Source organism: Mixophyes fleayi, chromosome 8 (assembly GCF_038048845.1).
Source record: "Mixophyes fleayi isolate aMixFle1 chromosome 8, aMixFle1.hap1, whole genome shotgun sequence".
Lineage (NCBI taxonomy): Eukaryota > Metazoa > Chordata > Amphibia > Anura > Limnodynastidae > Mixophyes > Mixophyes fleayi.
In genome coordinates this window covers 111,875,713-111,896,547 of record NC_134409.1, presented here as the reverse complement: position 1 = coordinate 111,896,547, position 20,835 = coordinate 111,875,713, and the positions used below count along the sequence as shown (strand labels likewise).

The window sequence follows — 20,835 nt, the reverse complement described above, 5'->3', positions numbered from 1 at the left end:
GGCAAGTGGTTATGTCATGTTGTAACAAGTGTCATGTAGAGATGCCCCGCCGAGCAGCAAAGTGCCCCCTGGCCATGTTGTGTGTTATGTATACGTACAAAGTTACTCTCTATCTCCTTTCACTGTTTCAGACCTAGCCCTGCTGTAGGGATAAAATCCTTAAATAACAGATACTCTCTGAAACCAGTTATAATATATACATTGGAAATCTCTTGTTCTGCAAGTTTCATTATTCAATAATACCATTTTATTCTCTAACATTCAGTGATTAGTTGCATTTTGTGTACTATTATTACTGGTAATAGTAAGTCTTGACTAATCAATCACAGAATTACTACCCTGTAATAAATGTATGCTGGTGATCTATATAAACGTGTTCATGTAGTTGTGTTTTACAGTGTGTATAGAGAAATACTGGCAGAGGTCCTGGCTATATGTCCCTGTAATATACAATAAATGGTGGCGGTGCCTTCCCAGCTAAACTGCTATTATTGGGAGGGACTTAGTAAATTCATATTTAAAGTGGAAAACCCCTTAAAACTTCTAATTTCCTTTGGTTAAGTAGCCTGAATACAGCCTGTAGAGTCCTATATATAAATATTATATAGATATTAACTTACTGTGCCTTAGTGTTTGCCATATTAACATTATCATCTATTTATTTATATACGCTGAATTGAAATACTGCCACCTGGTGGCCAAATTATCAGTAAAATGGCTGAATTCGTGCATAGTGTGGACCACATCATCATCTTCACCATTTATTTATGTAGCACCACTGATTCTGCAGCGCTGTACAGAGAACTCACTCAAATCAGTCCCTGCCTCATTGGGGCTTACAGTCTAAATTCCTTAACACACACACACACACACACACACACACACAGACTAGGGTCAATTTGTTAGCAGCCAATTAACCTACCAGTATGTTTTTGGAGTGTGGGAGGAAACCGGAGCACCCGGAGGAAACCCACGCAAACACGGGGAGAACATACAAACTCCTCACAGATAAGGCCATGGTCAGGAATTGAACTCATGACCCCAGTGCCGTAAGGCAGAAGTGCTAGCCAGTACTCCACCGTGCTACCCTACACGGTCCATGTTTAAAAAGAATCCTTTTAAATGTGTTGTATATTTAGAAGAGTGTTATTAATAAATGCAGTATACTTCAGGGCAACTTTGTCATCATCTAGAGCTGAGTGGATAAGAATGGGCCTATTTTGACTTGTGGACTGGTTTAATTGGCTGTTTAAACTGATTTCTTATCTTGGGTAGGATCTGATGGGCCTATTTTCACAGAGGATCTTGGAGTCGACACTTCACTAACTTCCTTATTAATTTGGGCCTAGATACTAGGTTACGTTTATGAATAAATAAGTCCCCAAATGGGACAATAAGAAGGAATTTTTTTTATCACCAATTAATATTAAATCCCTTATTTATAATAAAATATCACTGGGGCAGCTGACTGATACTTGGCTCCCAGGACCTGAGCGTAAGCATTAACTTACCACTTTGCTGGGTCTCTGTAGCTGTGCACATGCACTGTGGTACTGTAACCCCAGATTTATGCTTTTATGTCCTCTAATATGTAACATTAGGTATAAAAATAGAAAAATATGTAAAAAAAAATAAAAAAAATTGTAAAAACTTTATTCATAAAAATACAGAAAAATTATTTTAATCTGTTATCACCAACCTAAGATGGTTGGTACTTCTTGACTAGGCTTCCCCTTGCAGGTGGTAGCAGTGTTATCACTGTCAGTAACCCTTTGCTATACAGGGAGAAACGGAAAAAAAAGCCTTTTATGGCCAGAAATAACTGGATTTTTCACCTGCAATAGGCCTTTTGCCCTTTGATAAATCAGTTCACAAATCATTGTAAAAACTACCCAAATATGCATGCATTAATGATAAAGCACTTATGTTTGTTTCACATATAGCCCCCATAACTGGTTTAATTTTGTTTTCGTTTGCAAGGTCGCTGCAGAGAAAAATAAAGTTGCATTATCCCAAGATAATTCTGGGTAAAATGATGTTTAATTGAACATATTTAGTGCTATTTTCTGATGTTTCCTCTCTTTAGTATGCTACTATCTGTGGAAAGATTTTAACATTTGCCACTTCATGGACAGTGATAGCAACAGTGATACCTTTAGTGCTGGAAAACAGACATAACAAAACACCAAAAATGAAGGAACATCATAACAAGTCATTAAATATGGTTAATACGATGACTTGATAAAGTAATTGTGTAGTTAATATATACTTTATTTTACACACTATATTAAAAAATGTATCTTGATGAGATTCCCTTTAAATTGAAATAGCTATATTACAGTTACATGTAAAATTATTTGTAGAGGCATTTAGCTGCGATATATAGTCATGTATAAAATATTGATCAGACAATGCAATTTAGGAGCACATAAGTACAATACATTCTCAATGTAATATGACGATAGGAGATGGTTGTAATCTAATTTTATTGTATTTAAAATACTCCGCTTCCATAAACATATAATACACAGCTGTGTGGAGTTTGTATGTTCTCCCCGTGTTTGCGTAGATTTCCTCCAGGTGCTCTGGTTTCCTCCCACACTCCAAAAACATACTAGTAGGATAATTGGCTGCTATCAAAATTGATTCTAGTCTCTGTCTGTGTATGTTAGGGAATTTAGACTGCAAGCTCCAATGGGGCAGGGACTGATGTGAACGAGTTCTTTGTACAGCGCTGCGGAATCAGTGGCGCTATATAAATAGATGATGAATAGAATTGCATTCAATATGCAGAACAAAAGAAGTGGCTTTGTGCTTTTTATTATTTAAAAAAAAAAAAAATAAGGTCATTGTCACAGACACAAATCCAAATTCCAGGTATAGTACTTATACAGAAAGAGATCTGATTGATTGCTCAGTCGATCTTACTGACGGTGCTAATGTTACTCTTTCTCCTGTCTCCTATAACAGAGGTTTCTCTTCCGTGGTGGCTCTTGGGGCTAGTGTGATCTGCAGTAAGATTCCAGGCTTGGCACCCAGACAGAGAACTATCTGTCTCAACAGACCTGATGCTATCATCGTGATTGGAGAAGGCGCTCAGATGGGGATCAATGAGTGTCAGTTTCAGTTCAGACACGGACGGTGGAACTGTTCCGCCATGGGAGAAAGGACGGTGTTTGGGAAAGAGCTGAAAGTGGGTATGTTACCAATGACTTGATACTGTACGGCTGACGTTTTATTACCGCTGAACAATAAAAGTGTTATCTGTCTCAGCCATCCAGCTGGACAAGTGGGTCACAAACAGGGAGATTTATCAAAGCAGAATTTCTAAAGAATCATTCACCAAAGTCTCCTGTCCGTATAGTGAGGAATCTTCCACAATAAGGTAGTTTGATCATTAATAGGTTCTATTCTTTTTTTGTAAGGATTTTCCTGCATCTTAAGATGCTGCTATGTGAGCAACCAGTTTTCTGCCTTTGCAATCAAAATAATTTAAAATATTTAAATACATTTGAGAAAGAACAGTGAAGACAATAGATGGCTGAAAACAATCTAGTGTAAATAAAATGGTAAGAAATAATAAGTAAAGATGGGATTGTTACGCTCCCGGAAAGTGTCAGACTATCGTTTCTACACAGATCCACATAATGGGCCTGATTCATTAAGGAGAGCAAAGCAAAAAAACTTACACTCAAGTCGTAAGTGTAAATTGCATCCCATAATTTACATAGGATCCTGAGTCGCACAGATCTTTAGAGGGGGAGGGGACAAACAGCGTGGGGTCTCCCTGATTTTACTACTACCAGCACTAAGCTTGCCAGCCAGGACAGGTGGCACTGTCAGGGCCGTCTCTTCCATAGGGCACGATGGGCAGGTGCCCAGGGGCCCTGCAGCCCAGGGGGCCCGTCAGAGGCAGCTAGAAAAAATAAGTTCCTGAAAAAAAGAAGAAGTCAATACTTACCTTGCTCTCAGCTGGCGATCCGGCTCCCTCCCTGGTCTCCTCCTCCGTGTGACGCTCGCAGTGCATGTGGGGAGTGACGTCATCACGCCCGCCCGACATCTTCTTTTTTTCCAGGAACTTTTTTCTCTCGCTGCCCCCTGGGCTGCAGGGCCCATATATATAATCATTTTTTTTTTTTTTAATATATATAGGGGCCCCGGTGCTCTGCTTTGCCCGGGGGCCCCAAATGTTGTTAAGAGGGCCCTGGGCGCTGTAGTACAGAAACCCGCAGCTTGGGGTCACCCTGCCATAATGGCAACTAGCTGCAGGCTGGTCATCACGGTGCTGGATTTCCTAGGGAGATGGGGTCTGCCCAAAAAAATGTGGTCCCCCTAGTTTTAATAGTAAAATTGGGGGGACCCCACGCTTTTTGTCCCCCCCATTTTCCTATTACCTGCCTAGGCGGCTGCCAGCACTAGGGTTGGTTAAGCTCTATGGGAGAGGGATACGCAGTTTTTTTGTTTACTTATTATTTATTCTTGTTTTTGATACATACAGCAGGGTCTGTTGCACTAACAGATACGTCACCTAGAGACCTTATCTGCGGCTGCAGGCAACTCAGCGCTGCATGTGCACAGCGTGAACACAGCTTTACACGCTAGGCTCGCCCACTACCTACCCTGTTTCGCCTCTGTAAGCGTAAAGAGGTGCAAGGGGGCGGATCCTTGGCTCTGTGCATGCGCAGTAGCCAAAAGCGCTTGCCTCCCACTCTACATCAGGCCCTTAGTGTGACCACAAATTTCTCATCTGCTATTTCTATCACTGAATATTATATTAAATGCACCTACTGCTCGATTTTGAGTTAGTAAATCAGGACAGTCGTGTGTTATGAAGTTTTCTTTGTTAATAAAAATATCCCTTTACTTTTGGGGTATATCAGTAGTCTCACTGCTAGAAAACGTGCATTATGACCAGGGCCGGATTAAGGGAATGGAGGCCCCTGAGCTAAGGGTACTGTGAGTGCCCCCCCCTCCCCCCAGCGCTTACCTCCTTCCGTTCTTCTGTCCCTTCCTGTAGTGCTCCCACGGCACGCAGTAATCTCCTTACTGGGGAGATCTCGTGAGAGGGACACTATGAGTTATAGTCTCACTCTCACGAGATCTCCTCACTACACTGACAGCAGGCAGCTAACGGCATAACATTTGCTGTTAGCTGCCTGACATTCTCCAGCTGACAGTCGGAGCCAGGGCAGGGACGTCCCTGACCCGTTGAATGCCGGTGGGCGCTCCAGATGCACTAGGGCCCTGGGCTCTAGCCCAGTTAGACCTCGGGTTAATACGGCCCTGATTATGAGGTTTAGACATCAAGTACCAGGACTGCCTTTGGAAAACTAGCAACCTTTAAAGTACTAAAACCACCCAACAACCACTCCTGTTTTATTGCACTTCTGCAGCCACAGAAGTCAAAGGGCGCTGGCCAAGGATGTTTTTTAATTACAAGACAAATGGTGTTTGTGTTACATATGAGCTGAATCTGCCTGCTGCTGCTGCAGGAAACTAATGTCCAATTTAGCTACACAAGTAGGTGGACAAATTTGACCAGGACTGATCTTTCAACCCCCCAGTACCATTTGTGCCTGTTAGTATTTACACAAGATGACAATACCCATCATTATATGTTTACTAAACTCATACTTGCCTACTTTTGAAGGCAGCTGTCCAGGAAGGGGGTCCGTCAATGGGGGCGTGGCCACGCGTGGTGCGCCGTTAGGCTCCACTCCTGTCTATCTTAGGCAATTTTAGCCAATCGCAGCAGGGGGTGGGGCCACAATGGCGCATTTAGCCCCACCCCCACAGTCTTCAACAACGGCGACAGCTGCATCCAGGATTTTTGCCTGCTCTCTTGGGAGTCCGGGAGAACTCACAAAAATTCGGGAGTCTCCCGGACATTCAGGGAGAGTAGACAACTTGGCTATAAGTTTATTATTTTGTAGTTTTAATGCTCATCGTCAATAAAAATCTTAACTTCTAAAGTCCAGAGAATAATAACAGACAGTGAGTATTGTATTACATATATAGAGTAAGAGGAGATGTAGTGGACAATTGGTGAGCATTTGAAAATCGGAATATTTCCAGGACAAATGTTTTAATTTTTACACAGTCCTGTGATATTGTGGACAGTTAGCGACAAATATGAATGCAAAAAATCATAGAATAATGCTTATAATAAATCAGCTTCATCTATATAATTCATATAAAGTTATTATTGACTGCAAAACAGCACAATGTCAGATAATGCAATAACCCACAACACCTAGTAAACAATATGAGGCGCCTTCTGATGGTAAATCACCGGCTCTTTGTACCTTTCTACCTGCAAAGTGTGAACAGTATCCCTGATAGATACTAAATGATAAACAGAGCACAGAAACAGTTTGGATGTAGGAATTTGCTGGTTTTGAATTGGAGTGAAGTATTGAAGTGTGTATGACATCATAATCACGATCTCCCCACACTGGTTTAATAGGAGTGTCACATCACCACTTTGCGCTGTTATTAACATTTCTATGCTAGTATTGGCTTCCCACTTCAAACTTGCCTGCACATGTGAAGATCCATGAGCTTAAGTACTCTGTGCTGCTGTAAACCATTGTAATGCCCTCATTAGCAACAGCTTGTCATAGCCCTGTCAAGTACACCTCCTGCAGGTCTGTTTCCCCAATATCTCTATGCGACCGCACACAGCAGCAGAAAGGGGGGTAGACAGGGAGGCGGGAATGACACCGCTGGGCAGCAAATTTTGCTATTACTATGGGACACTGGAATGCACGGTTCCAACCCTGCAGACTGTCCTCAACTGTTGCACAAGCAGGTACTGGAGCTTAAAAATAAGTGTCAACAAGTACTGTATATTGGGCAGCACGGTGGGTGGCTTAGTGGTTAGCACTTCTGCCTTAAAGCACTGGGGTCATGAGTTTGATTCCCAACCATGGCCTTATCTGTGTGGAGTTTATGTGTTCTCTCTGTGTTTGCGTGGGTTTCCTCCGGATGCTCCGGTTTCCTCCCACACTCCAAAAACATACTAGTAGGTTATTTGGCTGTTATCAATTTAACCATAGTCTTTCTCTCAGTATCTGTGTGTGTGTGTGTTAGGAAATTTAGACTGTAAGCTCCAATGGGGCTGGTACTGATGTGAATGAGTTCTCTGTACAGCGCTGCGGAATTAGTGGCACTATATAAATAAATGATGATGATGTATATCATTTATCCTGAAATAAAGTGTCTCTAATTAATGTAGTAACAGACTGGTGCAGTACACTACAAATTCTGTAGCACTGCTAATTTTGCATTTTGTGACACAGCATCAATTTTGAAGTACAAAATGTAATCCTTCAACAAGTATTTTCTGTTACACAATGGATTTTCTAGTACTGAAACATTATTCTGTGGCACAAAATGAATTATTTAGTGGTGCAGAATTAATTTTGTAAACAGAGTTAATATTAAAATGTTTCAGTATATATTTGTTGCAGCATACTGTATATTTTGTGGCAAAACCCTCTTTTTTTAATGTCTCAGAATGGAGTTTGTGACACAGATTTTATTTTCTTAACAATTTTTCACTTTATTTTGGTGGTAAAATACACTGTGGATAAACATAACTCTACAAATAAACAATATAGTACTTATGTATGCAATATTTCAATAGAGAATAAAAAAAAGGTGACATTTTCGGTTATTAAGGGACAGCTTGCAAATTTAATTGTTAACATGATATCCATCTATATTCACTTGTTGCGTACCAATCATTATTAATCCACATTTGATTTGATCTTTTACCATGTACTATATGTTTTGTTTAAATCCTTTCAAGTTGAAACCTACAACAGAATGACATATTTTTCACTTTCCTTTCAAGGCAATTTTTCACGCATTTTCTTGCATGTGAATAAGCCTGTCTCAATTGACTTATCTCTATTGAAAGTCTCTGAAAACCATTACAGGTTTCATTATCACTTCTATCCTTTATCACATGTCAGCTCTCACGGTCTAACAAAACCTGATTATCTAAGCATATTATTTAAATATGTTAAGGACAACATAGATCTTTGGGGCCTGATTTTCAGTTAGGAGCAAAGCAAAGAAAAGGAGCAAATTTGCACCTTGGCAAAACCATGTTGCATTGGAGGGGGAGGTAAATTTAAAATGTAGGGACAGATTTATAGTTGGAATATGGCATGTCCTAGATCAACTTTAATTTCAGTGTAAAAATAAAGCTATCAAGTATGTGCTTCATGAAAAAACAGCCAGTATTTTACTTGCTTGCAAAAAAAATAAGTCAATTTGTACCCCTTGCACTGTAACATGGTTTGTCCAGGTGCAAATTTGCTCCTTTTCTTTGCTTCTAAAGCTGGGTACACACTACAGAAATTTCGACCAACTTTTTATGCCGAGCGATTTTACATGCGATCGATGGTCCGATCGCTCGGTCCATGGACTGCATACACACTAGCCTTGTTTAGGACGATAAAGGGAAGAGCGGACGTCCCTTTACCGACTTTTTACAGCCATGTTGTCGTGAGCAATGACTGTAATTTCGTACTCACTGTTGTGGATCGGTCGGAAGTTTATACACACTACACAGCGGAAACGAGATAGAAACGAAAATATTAAACGGTACAAACAACCAAATGAGGCGACAATCGTCCATTTGGGCAGACTTTTGACCATCGTGTCACTGCACACACTGACCCGACTTTTGAACGAGCGGTCGTATGTCAGCTGATTGAGCCGATTATTGGACGAAAACCGTGTAGTATGTACCTAGCTTTACTCAAAAGCAGGCCCTGTATATCTTTAACAACAGAACTACAGTAATGCACTTGTATACGCTATTGTTTACATAAATAAAATAATACATTTAAAATAGAATTTTACTGAGAAATGAACATTTTACATTGTCCATGGTTGTGAATTAGCACAATTTTATGGTAAACTAAACATTTTTATTAGGTGGCTACTGGAAGAGATGAGAATTTTTTTCTGTTTCGAAATTGATAATAGCACACACAGAGGTGTAAAGTAATCTAGTCTCTATTGTATTAAATCAAAGCTGGTAAAAAGAGAAAGCTTCTTGAGAAAAGAAGGGCGGGATCGGCTCATTATATCATTGGTGACCTGGGGTTAGATGACATTCAATAGATACTAAATAAAGCCAGGGTTCAATTGCGAAAAGTAAAATCCCTTGAAAGCGAATTTCTAAATTTGAAATATTCAACAAAAACAGATCAGAGCTGAGTATTCATTCCATTATCACAGTGAACACAAAGACCTATGACAAGGAGGGGTGGTTCATGCTCTTTATGTTATAAAGATGTCTTCTCCTTGCAAAATAAAATTGTGATCCCTTTATTTAAAGAAAGCTGAGCACTTCTGCGTGGACAAGACAGCTTCAAAGCTTTTCGCTAAGAGGGGCCCAGGTGTCAATTTCTCACAAAGTGCAATGAGCAGAACAAATAGCAGAATTCTCAATTCTTAGAGACTCCCCCAAGTCAGAAACCGCATTGGTTCTTCTTTAAGTAAAGTTACAAAGACATCATGAGAAATGAATTGCAGGAACAGAGATCTCATCAGAATAGCCAATGTTGATTGTTTAAAGACAAGAAATAAATTAGGTTCTGGGGCTCTTTTAAGCATGAGCTGCTCTGCAAATGCAATATTCCACACATTTCTAAAGAGCTTGATCTGTAAAATAATTTGTAAACTATTAGTACAGAGTAAAGTAATGGGGGATATATATATATATATATATATATATATATATATATATATATATATATATATATATATATATATAGTAACTCATGAGTCTATTGAGTATGTTAAACAGACTAATATGGCACAGTGGTTAGCATTGCTGGCTCCCAGTAAAATGGCCAAGAGCTCAGTTCTGATCATGAGTTTGAATGGTCTTCCAGGGCCTGCGCTAGCATCTCCAGTGCCCCACTGCTGGAGAATCCCTTTGGGGCTTCATGACTTATGGGCCGCTCCCCCGTACCTCAGTACCTATTCTGGTCACTGCTCTGTTCTGAGTGGGGACTTGGACATTAAGAGGACAGATGCACGCACCGCTAAAAAATTAATTTGCAGCGGGTGGACTGCAGGGTGCCCCGGAGAGAGCGGAGCCCTCCTGACGCGCATAATGGGGTTTGCAAGGGCTTCCTCCAAACACCTATCGGAAAGTTAATTGGTTGCTCTCCAAATTTACAATGAGGCAGGTGTGAATGACTCTATAAAATGATGCTTAATTTGGTGGCACTATATAAATAATTAATAATAAGGACACGCCATTTAATTTTAATATTGGCTGCAGTATTGCAGCATGTGTGGCCAGCCTATATATAATATAGTTCATATGAGCTAGTGGATCAACACACATATCACCATGTCAGTCCTTATTGCTGTGCAAGCCTCATCCTTGTAGATAGACAGCACTCGCACAAACAGTGATTCCAAATCAATAGATGAAAGAAAATTGTTAACAATTTTGAGTAACGTTGTTACAGACCATTACCCTGTATTTAAAAGTACAGGACACAGAAAAACTTCCTTTTCCATGATATCATTTTAGTTGTTTTTTTTTACTTTCATACCTATGTGGTTATAAACATTGTTATCGTTCCATACATAGTTTCCATTGTTCCAGATGAATTTTTCATGTAGTTAATTTTTGCTTTTTTGTTATCGACTTTAATCATAATGTTGTGATTTATGTATATAATTCAGAAAATGTAGAAAGCATGTCATTCCGCATTAATTACTATATTTAAAAATAATAATAATACATATTCAACCTTCAAATAGCACACCTTGTAAAACAATTCTTTTAGGTCAGCATTATCAACAGAATAACATGGAATAAAGATCATTTTGAACAATGGACCTTTAAACAAGTACACAATTTTTCTGATGTGCTCGAGTGAACTTTGGAAAAAAAATCCTCATGTTCAATTCATATTTCTTTTATTTCATATGTTCTAAATTACTGTCACTTTCTCTAAATAAGGAGATGTCAGAAACTTTAAACCTAAGCTGTATGTTCCAAAAAATGTATGTTTTATGTATTATGACTCTTTAACATGCTAATGAGAGAGAATTGTCCCTCATCTATGCATAAACAGTTTTGTGTCCTGGGGATACAGTGTTCTGGATTAGGGACAAATAATTTTATTTCAGCTTTTTTGACCATGAATATTTGTATTCAAAAGTTCATTAAGATATACCCATATGTTCTTCTAGTTAGTTGCGCCAGAAATATTTACTTAATTATTTACCTTTATATGTTTCTGCCTCATATTTTTATGTGGGAATGAGAAGGCAGATTTACCATTCTGGGTATTTTTTAAAAAAAGATGGCGTCTGTCACTGGAACTTTTGGGAGGTGATTAGGAAACTTTACTTTGTTTTTTAACAGACAGAAATGTGCTTTTTTATAGGGATGATCGTTTGACATTAAACATGTTTTCCAGAATAATAAATAATATTTTTTGTCAATGTGTCACCTAGCAAGAAATTTAAGAGATATTACACTAAATATGGGCTGTGGTCTTATTTTTAAAATGTTTATTTTCAGATTTTAACCTACAAAAATTGTAGCATTTAAGCATTAGTTAAAATTCTTATATTTTCCCTTGGATTTCTGATTTGATATCAAACCATGTGTCCTGCATAGTTGTAGCTACATTTATTTGTTACAAATAATAATTTAGCCAACATTTTTAGCAATTTGTTGCCTTAATCAATTTAGCCAGCCACAATTAACAGGACTATAGTATAATTTAAGTTCTGATATAAATCTATTATTTTTTTTGCTTGTATTTATTTAATAAATTAATTTATATTTTGATGACTCCCTTTATTCCGTAAAGAATAACCAATAATTAGGGCTTAAACATTGTATACAATTTTGGCATAATATATGATCGTATATGAAACTTATTTGTGTAATTTCTTTGGGACTAATTTAGTCCCTCTACAAAAAAACACACCACACACTGTTTTAAAAGAGACCTCACAGAGCTAGTCTCGGAAAATTGAGATAAGACTTTCCCTAATCCATGTAGAAAACATCTGGTGCTAGAACAAATGGAGTTTCCATAATACACCTTATTTCAGGATTAGAAGAAGAGATTAAAATAATACAATTACATATAATAATTCCTGATATAAAAACATACGCTTGGGAGTCTCAAAGCTGCATTTGGGGCAGACATGGAGCTCTGGCTATAGGCTATACTAGCAGTATCATCATCATCTATTTATTATTATTATTATTATTATTATCGTTTATTTGTAAGGCGCCACAAGGTTTCCGCATTATTTATATAGCGCCACTAATCTCGCAGCGCTGTACAGGGAGAACTCATTCACACCACTCACTGCCCCATTGGAGCTTACAATCTAAATCCCCTAACATACACACACACACACACACACAGACTGAGAGAGACTGAGGGCAATTTAATTGCAGCCAATTAACCTACTAGTATGTTTTTGGAGTGCGGGAGGAAACCGGAGCACCCAGAGGAAACCCAAGCAAACACGGGGAGAACATACAAACTCCTCACAGATGAGGCCATGGTCAGGAATCGAACTCATGACCCCAGTGCTGTGAGACAGAAGTGCTAACCACTAAGCCACCGTGCTGCCCACAGCACAGATAACATAGATTGTATATGTCTTCTACAACAGTGCGCACATAGATACAGTGAGTAAATGTGCAGTCATGCAAACAGCTAGTCTTAGTAGGAATATAAGGACAAATAAGACCACACCCCTGATTTATCTAAGATAGAAATATATTAGACAAGACCACAAACATTTCGGGTAAAGTCCCTTTGGATGCTGAAACCAGTGACTGTATTGTAAAAATATGGACTGCAAGTATGATACATGCAGCCAATCAGAGAGCACATACAGTAATGACCAAAAGTTTTGAGAATGACACAAATATTGGTTTTCACAAAGTTTGCTGCTTCAGTGTTTTTAGACCTTTTTGTCAGATTGTTGCTATGGTATACTGAAGTAAAATTATAAGCATTTCATAAGTGTCAAAACATCCTCCAAGAGCAACTTCTCCCAACCATCCAAGAACAGTTTGGTGATGAACAATGCCTTTTTCCAGCATGATGGAGCACCTTGCCATAAGACAAAAGAGATAACTAAATAGCTCGGGATGAAAACATTGAAATTTTGAAATTTTGGGTCCATGGCCAGGAAATTCCCCAGACCTTAATCCCATTGAGAACTTGTGGTCTATCCGCAAGAGGCAGGTGGACAAACAAAAACCCACGAATTCTGACAAACTCCAAGCATTGATTAGGCAAGAATGGGCGGCCATCAGTCAGTATGTGGCCCAGAAGTTGATTGACATCATGCCAGGGCGAATTGCAGAGGTCTTCAAAAAGAAGGGTCAACACTGCAAATATTAACTCTTTGCATAAACTTAATGTAATTGTTAATAAAAACCTTTGACACTTGTGAAATGCTTGTTATTTTACATCAGTATACTATAGTAACATCTGACAAAAAGTTCTAAAAACACTGAAGCAGCAAATTTTGCGAAAACCAATACTTGTGTCATTCTCAAAACTTTTTGCCATGACTGTAGAATAAGTTTGAAAAGGGTAACTGGGGTGCTAAAGTTAATTATCCAGCACCTGGGACAGGGATTTTACAGTGTTTCCATCGCCCAGAACAGGACATCCTGAGTATCGCATTCATTACTAGACACATCAACATCATCAGCTATTTATATAGCGCCACTAATTCCGCAGTGCTGTACAGAGAACTCACTCACATTAGTCCCTGTCCCATTGGAGCTTACAGTCTAAATTCCTTAACATACACACACACAGACCGATAGACTAAGGTCAATTTGATAGCAGCCAATTAACCTACCAGTATGCTTTTGGAGTGTGGGAGGAAACCCACGCAAACACAGGGAGAACATACAAACTCCACACAGATAAGGCCAATCGAACTCATGACCCCAGTGCTGAGAGACAGAAGTGCTAACCACTAAGCCACCGTGACACCTGCACTGAAAACATGTGATCAAGATTGCTAAGCAACCGTTTCCCCACCCAAAACTATGCTCTCAGAGGATCCCTCTGGTATAAGAGGAATGGTAAAAATAAATACAAAATCATGCTCTTGCCTCGTTTTGAAAACCCAAAGCCTGAATATAATATTATGAACACTAAAATAACAGCTACTACGGAGGAAATGGATCTAGGAGTCACTATTTTCAAGAGACTTAAAGGTAGGCAATCAATGTACAAATCAATGAGTAAGGCCAGTCGGATGCTAGGTTGCACAGGGAGATTAATTAGTTGTTGAGAGGGATGTAGTAATCTCGGAAAACTAGATGGGCCGAATGATTCTTATTTGCCGTCAAATTCTATGTTTCTATGTTTCTGCTGAACCATGAGACCAAGAAAGTGACTCAGGCTTTCCAGTAGCTAGAGAAGTGTAGACGGAATCATATATGATCATTCAGGTTGTTGAAATAAAGAAGCATCTGAGAATCAAGTACGAAGAATATACCTGTAAAAGGACACGGTGTTCTGTTATAGGTACTGGAAACATTACTTGTGGCTGAGTGACTTAAACCAAGTTGCAGAATTTGTATTTAATGCTCAGTGACAAAATGGTTACTTTGAGCTCGGGGTTGACTTGTCCCAGCTGGTAAAACAACCAAAATTAGTGGACAGTGCACTGTTAAACCCATTCTACGTGCCTGAACTCCACTGCCCTTTATGGTTACTGAAATTTAGGGTAAAGTACACCAGTTGGTGGAACAGGGACAACACTATGCAGTTTAGGGTGTACCCTCACGCGACAACACCTGTGTTCACACTTCACAGACATTGAGACATTGCTGTAAATCCTGTATGAGCAGGGACCAACTGGTCACTTATGCCCACACCCAAGAGCTAGCCAGGACAGAGGAAGCGTTAACCAGGACATACATTACCATCTCCCACACGCAGTGACAGGAGGTTACATGTATATATCATACAAGTACAGTAACTACAACTGACGTTGTTTTAAGGTATTTTCTTTTTAAATTGCGTTATATGCCGGTTCTCCTAATTTTCTTTTAAAATTACGTTTAAGTTTTACTGATCCAGTTTAGTTCCGAAACAATAACTACAAAATATCCCTTGTTTCAATAAACCACACCATTATACTGGCTGTCAGTATTGAACAACTAAATTTGACTTCACAATTTAAATCTCAGTATCTGTTATTATTTTGCCTGTATCAATTGCACAGCATCAATTTCTTTTATTCTGTATGATGCATGTAAATCTTGGTATCTGTTTCTCTTTATTCCTTATGAGCCATTGCACAATATCACTTCTCTTGATATTATACATTCAGAAATGTTTAACATAAGTCGTTACTTGTCTCCTTCAACACCAATATTTTTATCATTGTAGCTGCACCAAATAATTTAAATGGAGTATTCATAGATACAACAATGCAAAATTACAATAGCTTGGAGTATAGGTGGATGTTTTTGATTTGCAGAGACAAAAGAGATCGAACTGTAAATGTGTATGCCTAGACGTAGAGTTTAATACATAATCTTGCAGAGTATCCCCTTCATAGAAACCTAATAGTGCACATTATGGGGGGAATTCAATTGGGTGTGTTACTTGAAAAAGTAACGCGGCCTGCACACCTTTACTGTTATTACGGTAATAGTGCGCGTAAATACCGTTATTACGGTAGTTTTAATGCTGACTTTTTGCTCACACCTCCCTGAGCTGCGAGCAGAAAGCTGGGTTAAACTTACCGTAATAACGGTAATAGCTTTAACGTGGCGGTACTTGGGGGGGGGATTGAATTCCCCCTATGGCTACTAAATTCATGAAAAACTACAGTTGAAACCCCTGTACTTCCTTATAGTGTTTTATATAAAGGATGTTCCTACAATACTGGTACTGCTGAGAGTGTCTCTAACAATTTTATCTAAATGCAAAAGTTGATTATTTTTCTCGCCATGTAATAACCATATGAAATATAACACTAGCTTGCCCTATGGTATGGCATACAATAGAGGTGTTTGACATGTCCTATCTTACCCAACAGGCAGCAGGGAGGCAGCATTCACTTACGCCATCATTGCGGCTGGAGTGGCCCACGCCATCACGTCTGCTTGTACTCAAGGAAACATGAGTGACTGTGGTTGTGATAAGGAAAAACAAGGACAATTTCATAGGGAAGAAGGTTGGAAATGGGGAGGCTGTTCTGCTGACATCCGCTATGGATTAGTGTTTTCCAAGGACTTTGTGGACTCTAGGGAGATCAAGCAGAACGCGAGGACCCTCATGAACTTGCACAACAACGAGGCTGGACGCAAGGTATGAATCTTATCCCAGGCTCTCATTGTTATCCATACACTTAGTACATGACTATGATTATTGTTATATTTATAAAGTGCTTACATGTTCCACAGCGCTTTACAAACACGGAAAAAAATAAATTGAACATAATGACGAGCAAATACTGCAACAATGAATGAAAAGGTCCAACTTTCCTATGTATTATTCTCTCCTGTGTATCTCAATCTACATGTCACCCATGGGTGGAACTACTGCCAGAGCAGCATGAACGGTTACCCGGCCATGCTGATCCATCCGCTGCAGAGGCCCATGCTTTGCTCTTCTGAGCATACGCAGGGGCGTGTGCATGCATAGTGAAGCCTTCTTCGGGCTTTCAGTCCTGTGAGCAGATCAAGGCCGACCCCCCTTTTTTGCTAAGGGTTCCGGAAATTAAGTGTTGCCCACTTGATGTCACCTAAATGATAATCCAAGTTGATGGGTCAACGTCTCGCAGTCCCATTTCCTTTATTCAGAAGATGGTTATATCCATGTGACATGGAGCTTGCTCAGCCTATAATTAGAACATTTATGCTTCAGCGCAGCTGGTATTGTTTTATAATTCCAAGGAAGACGAAAAATGAATAGCAATGAATTGCAAATTATTTTATAGTATATTAATGAAACATTTTGAGGCTATCTCCTCTGTACAGCTTAAACTCATGTTCTTGTTTATTTCTGAATGGTTTTATTTGCTGGCTTGTTCAGGTTTTATCTTTGTGGTATTGATTTTCCACAGTCCTGCTGCCAACTTTTTGTATGTTTTGTTCCATAGGCGGAACTTCTCAGTGTTGTACCAGTTACCAACACTTAGTGGAAACAGCCATTTTGTGGGTTGAAACAATATTGAGCCTATCAGTTCACTAGGAACAAGTGACATCAGTGAGGCATGAAGCTGAGTAACAAATCACTGTCCAGTTTGGTCACATGTAACCCAACCTGCAGCTTTCACAGGGTCCTTATTGTGTGGTTGGAAGATCACACACAGAAATATAGAGGTTATCTTCTGACTGCATTTCCAACATGCCGATAATAACCTGATTGATAAAAATCTGCTCATAATCTTTATATAAGATTTATTAGATGGGAGTATAATATATATTCAGCAGGTATAGAATTTTATAGACCGCAGTTGAGGTCATTAATCAACCACAAAACTAGCAGAGTCCAATGCTGCAGAAAGCCACCTTGGGTTCATGGACCAGATTGTGGAACTGATGACAGCTGCGACTGCAATAGCTAGACCACAGATCACTTGTTGATATTACTGGTGTAAACAAAACAAGAGTTGCAGCTCCAATAGGGCTTGCAGCTAAGTGGGGGATGCTTCCCCTGTCAATGCCCCATGTGTAAATGTGTTTTTTTTTAAACTTTGAGTGGTACATGGGGGCAGGGCCGGTGCTAGGGTCCACGGCGCCCTAGGCATTTTTAAAAAAGCAGCGCCCCCCCCCCTCCCCGCAAAAATCGCCGCCCCCCCCCCCACAAAAATCGCCGCCCTCCTCCCTCCTCTCCTTACCTTGTCTCACCACCGCCGCCTATCTGCTCCGTCTCCTCCCCTCCACTCACTGACACTAGTAAGTGGAGGGGAGGAGACGGAGCAGAGAGGCGGCGGTGGTGACAAAATAGCTTCTTCCCCCCCTCCCCGTCCATCTGAATGCTGTGCGGCGGCCGTGACAGGTGGTCAGCGGTCGCCGCACAGTTTTAAAGTATTTTAGAATACTGTGGCGCCCTCCAGAGCCCGGCGCCCTAGGCAAGTGCCTAACCTTGCCTAATGGGAGCGCCGGGCCTGCATGGGGGCCCTTACAAAACTCTGAGGCATACAAATGTCTAGTTATGCCCCTGGGTGGAAGATGCTGCAGTACCATTGATCACTTACCTCTGCTATTAGTCGCAAGCTCAACAGTAGATATTACTGCTTGAACTCATTTATAAAATTCAATGCACCAAGACAGTTTTTTTTAAAAATGCGGTTATCTGCATTTGTAGGACTTTCGTACATGTTTTAGTTCTGTGTGGGAATAGCTTGCTTTCTATGTAGCCTCCATAAAGACGATATTATTGATTGAAAAATCTATACTTTATTTTGCATAAAAATATACAAAAAACAGACATAATACATTGCATTATAGTGTTGCTGAAACACAATACACTGTGAGACATAAATTAGTCATACTTTATAGCACAATGCAAGACATATGGTGTACGATATAACATCCTACATGATACATCAAGTACTGCACTATTCATTCATTACTTAAATAAAACAACTGTTCCAACAAAGAACAATAGGTGTGAAGAGGGATGTAGGGGGAGAGGGTAAGGGAGAGTAATCACTGCCCAGAAGTTTTACTGATAGACAGACACATAAAAGGCAAAGGTGCATAAATAGGGAAGACAGTCAGTAAGTTCTAGCCAGGGGTTGGCTGGGCTGAGGAGCAGGGGGCCCCTGGGCTAAACATTTCCAGCCCTCCTCTGGTTCTAGTGGTATGATGGGGATAGAAAGGAGGGTAAGGGAGACAAATCACATGTCCAAAACTATACTGAAGTACAGACACATATAGGGAGAAGTGGGGAGAAAGACAAGTGTCTAGTCCTCTTCACTCTTAGGACTGCCCATGATGGAATAGTTCCTTAGCAGGCTGTGTATCAGCCTGTGACAGTCCTGGAAAGGCATCTTCTCCCTATAAAATGCGAGGCGATTCCTGGCAAGCCATAAAGCATCCTTAACACAGTTCATAAGACGCCCGTCCTCCTGAATTGCAGCATAAGTATGATGAGTGCCAGGAAATAGTCCATAAAGTACTGATTTGTATAATATGAAGTTCCTGGGCACACTGTCTCTGAGTTTACGTTCTAGTGTATCCACAATTGCCTGTGCAGAAGCAAATCCCAAAAGTGGTGCTTAGATGTTTCCTAATTGATGAGGCACCAAGCACAATATCTATATCTGCACAGGTTCAGATATTAGGTTTTATACACTGGAGTGCATTAAAGTTCTGAGGGGCAAACCCCCATGGATGGACATCCAGGCAAAGTCTTTATGTCTGTTGAGCACCTTGAAGGCCTCGTTCTGCCATACAAACTTTACTGTAGCAACAAGTAGCCATGGAATAGACTGCATTTTTTCTGTTGCTCTGATGAGCTTGTGAATTGTCTTTGGTTGCCACAAGTCTGACTTAAGTCTGGCTTAAATCCCTCCAGTTGGTTTTCCCTCGCACCTTTGGCTTCATCCAAGTAAAAACAGAGAATACTATACTCTATTCATGGCAGGGGCAATTTTAAGACAAACTTACAAACAGATTGAAGCATCCTTTCCCCCACAGCTTCTGAATCTTGAGTGATGAAACATGTTTAAAAAGTGTCCATGCATAATAGTGGGTGTGGCTATGCAAATAGCACCAAATGTAATATAATCCTGACTATAACATAATTCTTAAACAATAAAGCTCCAGTTTTTCAGCATATTATGCTGTCCCTGAATTGTATAAAATATAATACTGAATGACTGAACAACATAAAATATAGCCCTCCATTCGTAAGAATATAATACTACCCTAGTTTATAGTAGCCCTCTAATTATCAAACATATTATGCCCTGTACATAGTAGTAGAACCACTGTTGCAGGGGGTGCAGTGGCTATGGGGTTTGGAGATTTGGAGGTCATGTAGACGCCACACACCCAGCAACGACAATAGTTCCACCACTGCCTGCAACCACTATCTTCTCAGAGCAGGCACACTGAAGCCGAAAGAAAGCTTCAATGTGCTTGAGCAGAACCACATGAGGATGAACTGTATTGTCTGCTCCCCAATATTTTGCAATGGGGTCCAGCGATGTAGTGTTCTTCCCCTGCTTGTTCCATCCTCTGCCCTGGCCCATTCCTTCACACACCTGCCCTGCACAATGTCCAAATGTCACAAACATAAAACAGACACACATTACTCCTACATTAATGTCCACAATTTACGTTTACCAGCATCATCATCATCATTTATTTATTTATATAGTGCCACTGATTCCGCAGCGCTGTACAGAGAACTCATTCACATCAGTCCCTGCCCCATTGGGGCTTACAGTCTAAATTCCCTAATATAGACACACTCACACACAGACACAGACACAGACAGAGAGGGAGACAGACAGACAGAGATGGAGAGACTAGGGTCAATTTTGATAGCGGCCAATTAACCTACCAGTATGTTTTTGGAGTGTGAGAGGAAACCGGAGCACCCGGAGGAAACCCACGCAAACACAAGGAGAACATACAAACTCCACACAGATAAGACCATGGTCGGGAATTGAACTCATGACCCCAGTGCTGTGAGGCAGAAGTGCTAACCACTGTACTGCCCATAAGTGCTTTTCCACCCCACCCTTTAGTACCACAAATCAATCAATCAATCAATCACATAGCTGCCAACTGACTTTAATTTCAGGGACAGG

The 20,835-nt window shown here is 40.1% G+C and overlaps 1 protein-coding gene across 1 annotated transcript in view; it reads left to right on the top strand.

The window, feature by feature from the left end:
- Positions 1 to 20,835, top strand: part of LOC142099593 (protein Wnt-7a) — a 47,319-nt gene that overhangs the window by 3,822 nt on the left and 22,662 nt on the right. The window contains exons 2-3 of the mRNA XM_075183183.1: positions 2,971 to 3,197; positions 16,102 to 16,373. Coding sequence (XP_075039284.1) covers positions 2,971 to 3,197; positions 16,102 to 16,373 — 499 coding nt within the window. The remainder of the gene's footprint in view (positions 1 to 2,970; positions 3,198 to 16,101; positions 16,374 to 20,835) is intronic.